At 49.3% G+C, this 6,000-nt stretch overlaps 1 protein-coding gene across 1 annotated transcript in view; it reads right to left on the bottom strand.

Moving 5' to 3' along the window:
• Positions 1-474: 474 nt before the first annotated feature.
• The window catches only part of LOC145337545 (uncharacterized), a 93,656-nt gene continuing 88,130 nt past the window's right edge, over positions 475-6,000 (bottom strand). The window contains exon 20 of the mRNA XM_080182336.1: positions 475-1,092. Within this exon, the coding sequence (XP_080038462.1) occupies positions 545-1,092 (548 nt within the window). The 3' untranslated portion in view covers positions 475-544. The remainder of the gene's footprint in view (positions 1,093-6,000) is intronic.

Raw genomic sequence — 6,000 nt, 5'->3', positions numbered from 1 at the left:
TCTGACCAATCCGTTTCCGAGATCCAGGAAACCCGCCTCTTCAGCTGAATGAAAGCCACTGCGGCCAATCCGCTTCCCCATTCCGCAGGAGGGCCGCTCCTTCGCTCTGAATGACAGGCACCCTGACCAATAGACTTTCAGACTCTCCGGAAACCAGTCTTTCTCGCTCAGAGTGACGGGAAGTCTAACCAATCACCTTCCAACACTCTGGAATCCCGCCTCCCTCACTCAGAGTGACAGGAGGTGCGGCCAATCGGCTTCTCCATTCCCCGGAATCCCGCCTCCCTCACTCAGTGACAGACACAAACAACATGTTGAGTTTCTGCTTCTTGGATTTAATGATGAACTGTGGAATCTTTGAGAAAAACTGTTTCTATTCCAGTGGTTCTCAGATTGTTTTATTTGAAGAATCATTTTACAAATGTAATCATGGAGCCCCCAATGTAAATTATAATTCTATATAATAACCACAATATGAACAGGTTCCATCAGTTTACAGCTGGCAGGAGGCAGGGAGACGGTGTGAAATTATGGGATGGATCTGTTAGAGACCTTTAATCCCGCAGATTGTCAGCGGCGCCGTGTTTTTCCCGATTTTCCATCCCGGGCTGAAGATGGGAAAGATTCTCTCAGTGAAAGTGTGGGTGAAAGTGTGGAGATGGGACATGTTGTCCGCATTGTAAAATGACACCTGTCCACCCTCATAGTCCAGGAAAACCCCGATCTTCCGGGGATTCTCACTCGGGGTGAGGGGGGTCTGTAAGGGGGAGGTGAGGGCAAAATAACTAGTTCCGGGAAACAGCCCCACAGCCCAGAATCCGGACTCAGGGCTCAGGTCGATTCCCCCTTTCCTGTTCACAGACTCTCGGGCAACTCCCAGAATCCACTCTGTCTTCTCCCCCACCTCCACCTCCCAGTAATGTCTCCCTGATGTGAATTCCTCTGATCCCAGGACACATTCCCAGGGATCAAACCTCTCCGGAGTATCAGGGAGCGGCTGCCGTTTGTCTCCGAGTCTCACACTGGTCCGGTCCTCAGACAGGATGAGACGGGGATGCGCTGTGTTCGGATCCAGAGTCAGAGAGGCTGGAGCTGGGGGAAAGTTAAAATAACACAGTCAGTGATTTAGAGAGAGGGGGTGGGGAGGGGAGAGAGTGTGAGGAGTGAGGAAGAGAGGAGAGAGGTTTGTGAGGGGGAGGGGAGAAACAGCAGGAATATGATGGGTGCATGGAACAGAGGGCGGGGAGAGGAGTGGGAAGAGAGCAGAAAGGAGATGTGAGGATGAAGGGAGAGAGTGAGAGAAAGGGAGGAGGAAGAGAAGGAGATGGAGCACTGAAGTGGGCAGAGGGAAAACAGGGCAGCAAACAGAGGGAGCAGGAGGGTGAAGAGAGAGAATGAGAGCAACATGAGGAAGAGGGCAAGTCAGAGCCTGAAGGTTTTAGATACAGTGTATAGACAGCAACTGGGTGGCAGATATTGTGGCAGGCTGTAAGAGAACAATATGAAGATGTGGAGTGTATGGGCAGAATTTAACAATCTCATTGTGGCCATTTTGTGCTGGAAAAATGTCATAAAATCTGGCATGATATGACGAGCTGGAATGGAATCCATTTTTGCACCCATTCCCATTTTACCACCAAAACAACTGGCACAATTGGGAGCCTGTCCAAAATGGGTGAAGCATCAATTTGCATCATTTGTATTCATCACAATGTAGTTAACAAAATTCACTCTGAATCATCCCAGCTTATTTGTTGCAGTTGGAATCAGTGAGGAAAACATCAGTTGCATTCGGAGAGCAAAGAGGGTGAGTGAGGAGGTAAGTTTCAGGTTTCAAATGGCTCTGTGTTGCTGGAGGTTGTTTCATGCTGTACAGGTTGCATTTTGGAGTGCGGTGAGAGGCTGATGCTGTTCACGGGGTTCGACTTTGGATTCTCAACGCTGACCCAAGTCTGAGCGCTGATCTTTGGTCTTATTGCTGAATCTGGGTCCTAGTGCTGGCAGCAGCGAGGGCTGTTGCTGGCTGGGAATCGGCTGGAAACTCTCTGAAATGGCAGTGCTGCAGCCTCAGAATTTGTTAAGAAGTGCTGTTTCAGGCCTGGACTGCATGGATTCTAGGTTTGTGTTTGTGAGTGGAAGGGAAATGAGGACAGCTGTGTTGTTGGTGGTCTTGTGACGGGGGGGGGGGGGGCGATGTGGGGAGTATGTTTTGCTGGGGAGCTGTGGGGGGGTAATGTGGTGAGTGTGCATTGCAGGGGTACTGGGGAGATAGAAGGAGTGTGTGTTGCTGCGGGTCTGTGGGTTGGGGAATGTGGGAAGTGTGTGATGGTGAGTTCTGTGATGGAATGTGGGTAGTGTGGGGGTATGGGGAGTGTGCGTTGTTCGGGGACCGTGTAAGGGGGAGTGTGAATTGCTGGGGAGCTGTGGTGGGGAATGGGGGTAGTATGTGTTGCTGGGCTGGGGGCGAGCAGAGTTCTTTTAACCTCTCCATCTGTCTCTCCTCTTCCTGAAACACCCCCTCCACACCCACCTGCTCTTCAAATGGCTCTCCCAGTGTAACCTATTGGTCTTACTGTTCTTTGAGGAGGAGGGGCAGGAGGAGAATGTATGTGAAAATGAGTAAGAGCATGGGAAGGGGCCAACTGGGAGAGTGGATGGAGAATGGGGATAGAGAGTGGGAGGGAAAGGTAAGTGCTTGGCAGAGAGATTGATTGTGTGACGTAGCGAGAGAGATAGTGGAAAATACTGAGGTAAGAAGGAGAGATTGATGGGGGACAATACATGATCCTCACTGGAGTGTGGCCACACAGGCAAGTGATCCCAGATAATTCTATCCCAGGCTTGCTTATTCTGTTTAAATTAGTATTACAATAAATTTAAATAATGCATTCAACCTTGCATCCGTTCCAGGTGCGAGATTTATCGAGCCTGATGCCCGGTGCCGGTTAGATCGCATGAGGTGAGAAACCGGGTGTGAACCTGACTTCTCAGCTCTCTGGCAATCTTACCAGCTCACTCCGCCCATCAGCTGGTGGGGCACAATGGTAATGTCATCCCCAAAGAGTCTACAAACAGATAGGTTTGCTGTCTGACAAACATTTGGCAGATGAAATATCATGTAAGAAAATGTGAAATTATGCACATTGATAGGAAGAATAAAGAAGCTGAATATTCTTTAAATGGAGAAGGACTGCAGAAAGCTGCAGCTCAGAGGGATTTCTGGGTCCTCATGCATTGATTACAAAAAGCTAGCATGCAAGTTCAGCAGGTATTAGGAAAGACAAGTGGAATGTTCATCTTTACTTAAAAGGGAATGGAGTATAAAAATAGGGCGATCTATACAAGGCACTAGTTAGACAACAGCAATTCTGGTCCCCTTATCCAAGGAAAGATATACTGGCATTGGAGGCAGTCCAGAGAAGGTTCACTAGATTGATTCCAGGTATGGAGACATTTTCTCATGAGGAGAGGGTAAGTGAGTTGGACCTGTACTCATTGGAGTTTAGAAGATTGAGAGGGGACTTTATTCAGACCTATATAATTCTCTGCAGGCTTGACAGGACAGACACTAAGGCATTGTTTCCCCTTGTGGCAGAGTCTAGGATAGGAGGGCATAATCTCAGTGTAAGGGGTCACCCATTTAAGACATAGGTGAGGAGAAAACGCCTCTGTTTGATCAGTTATGGTAACATTAAATGGCAGAGCAGACTTGATAGGCCAAATGGCCTCCATCTGTTCCCATATCTTATGGTCTCATGATCTCAGAAGGGGATAGAAATCGTACTCATTACTCCAGATATGGTCTCACTAAGGTCCTGTGCCCCTGCAGGAACAATTGCATATTTTTATACCTGGGTATCTTTGCAATAGACACTAACATCCTATCTATATTCCTAATTACTTGCTGGACCTGCAGACTAACTTTTTATGATTTATGCACCAGGACATCCAGCTCCCTCTGTATGCTAGAGTTCTGCATTTTCTCTTGGTACAATACCAGACCAGACCAAACCCTAAATTTGTTACGATCTTGGATGAAACCTTAATATTTGATAGTGTCCAGAATAGGAACAATCATGTTTTAGTCCTTGGATCTAATTTGAAATCCCTGTTATTTACTAAGAGTATAAATCATAAGAATTAGGACCAGGAGTAGGCCATTTAGCCTCTCGAACCTGCTCCGCCATTTAATACAATCCTGGTTAATCTTGTCTCAGCCTCAACTCCACTTTCCTGCCCCTTCAATGCCAAACTAATTAAAAATCTGTCCCAATCATGTCTGTGGGATGGTTTCAGGGGTCAGCGATGAGGCCTGCGATGTCTGTGAGGGAATTGGTGAGAAAACTGGTTTAAACCACAACTGTCTGTTCAGTGCAACTTCAGACCCGAATCTCCCACACTCAGTGCATTGCAGGGATCACAATGATGAATATCATTAAATGCTGTGGGGCACAGCATACCCACACCAAACAGCGTGAAATCTGTAGGATGAGCGGGAATCTGTGCAGGTGCACATCTCTGGGAGATTGCTGAAAAGATCTCCCAGCATTCAGATCACTGACCTCCAACCCCCTCAGACATTGCTTGCCCCCACAGCCCCCCTGCAAACACTGCTGCTCTCCACAACACCCTCCCACTCCCACAGATATTGCTGGCCTCATCGGTGGCCCCCAAACCAGTTCCTCCGCAGAGACAACCTCCATACAGACATCACCAGCCTTATCATTGGTAACCCCACCCGCTACTGACTTTGCTGCACCACCTCCCCCACCACCAGAGAGACATCCCTCCCCCACCACACAGACATTGCTGCCCCTTCCTTACAGACATCGATACCCCCCCACCCCCGCTGTTCAGACATCACTGCACCCCCTGCCCCCCCACCCCTCCCCTCGCACTGACATTGCTGCCTACTCATCCCATGCCCCACGGATCTGGATAATGTGGATACCCCACCCCTTGAACATGCTGACCTCTCTGCTGCCCTGCAGAGAACTTGCGTTGTGCTACCATACACAACCCCAGCTTGCGAGCATTCCCTCTCTTGAATGGGAGTCCTCAGTATTGCACCTGCCCTGAACACAGCAGCTTATTAATTCGGAGCTCTGAGTATTGCACCTCCCCCAGGACACAGCGGCTTATTGAATGGCAGCCAATCAGCACCCCGAGGGACGCATAACATTCAATTGAAAGCAGCCTTCAAAATTTCTCACAAGGATTTGTTGCCAACTGTCCCTTGACTGGCCAAAGTCCCTGCAACCGCCACCCCCCAAGAGCTGTATATAAACTGCAGGAATGGACACACAACTAATCACACCACAAAGATATATTTGAGGAAATCAACCCCAAGATTCACTGAGGCCGACCAAGAGCGCCTGCTTGATGCCATGGAGGAGAGAATTCAGTTGCTCTTCCCCAGTCAGGCGCCTCGTCCAAGGGGTGCAGTCACCTTTGGCATTGTGGGAGGAGGTGGCAGAAGTGGTGAATGCCTGGAGCCTGACACTGTGCTCTGGCCGGCAGGGGCAGAAAAAACTGTACAACCTTCTTTGAGCAGCAAGGGTGAGTGAGCATCCCACTTGGAACTCCACACTTTCTTGGCACAGATCTCAAACCCTGTGCAAGCATTCAACAAGGCCCCCTTCCCCCAGGAACAGAATCTAACCCCTTCCCCTCATCCCTCAACGAGCACCCTTCAGTGGTGACCCTTTTCCCCTCAACTGCCAGCACAAAACTCCCGAGACACAGGCACACATTACACACCATGCATTTGAATATATTGATGCTTGCAAGACACCTTAAGCTCCTACAGCAGAAAAGCATAACCGCTACGTGAGGGCACAGAGTGGTGATGGTGTGCCTGACCTGCAGCAGCTGACAAGCGTTGAAGAGCGGACCGTGGAGTTGGCAGGGGGAGATAGTCCATCCAGAATGCTGACGGACAGCCAGGTCAGCATCCAGTTTGCAAGTGAGCATAAGCATAGCCCACGACGTAAGTCCTCT

Source organism: Carcharhinus amblyrhynchos, unplaced genomic scaffold (genome assembly GCF_965287045.1).
Source record: "Carcharhinus amblyrhynchos unplaced genomic scaffold, sCarAmb.v2.hapA scaffold_52, whole genome shotgun sequence".
NCBI classification, from domain to species: Eukaryota; Metazoa; Chordata; class Chondrichthyes; order Carcharhiniformes; family Carcharhinidae; genus Carcharhinus; species Carcharhinus amblyrhynchos.
This window is presented reverse-complemented; position numbering and strand designations above follow the sequence as displayed.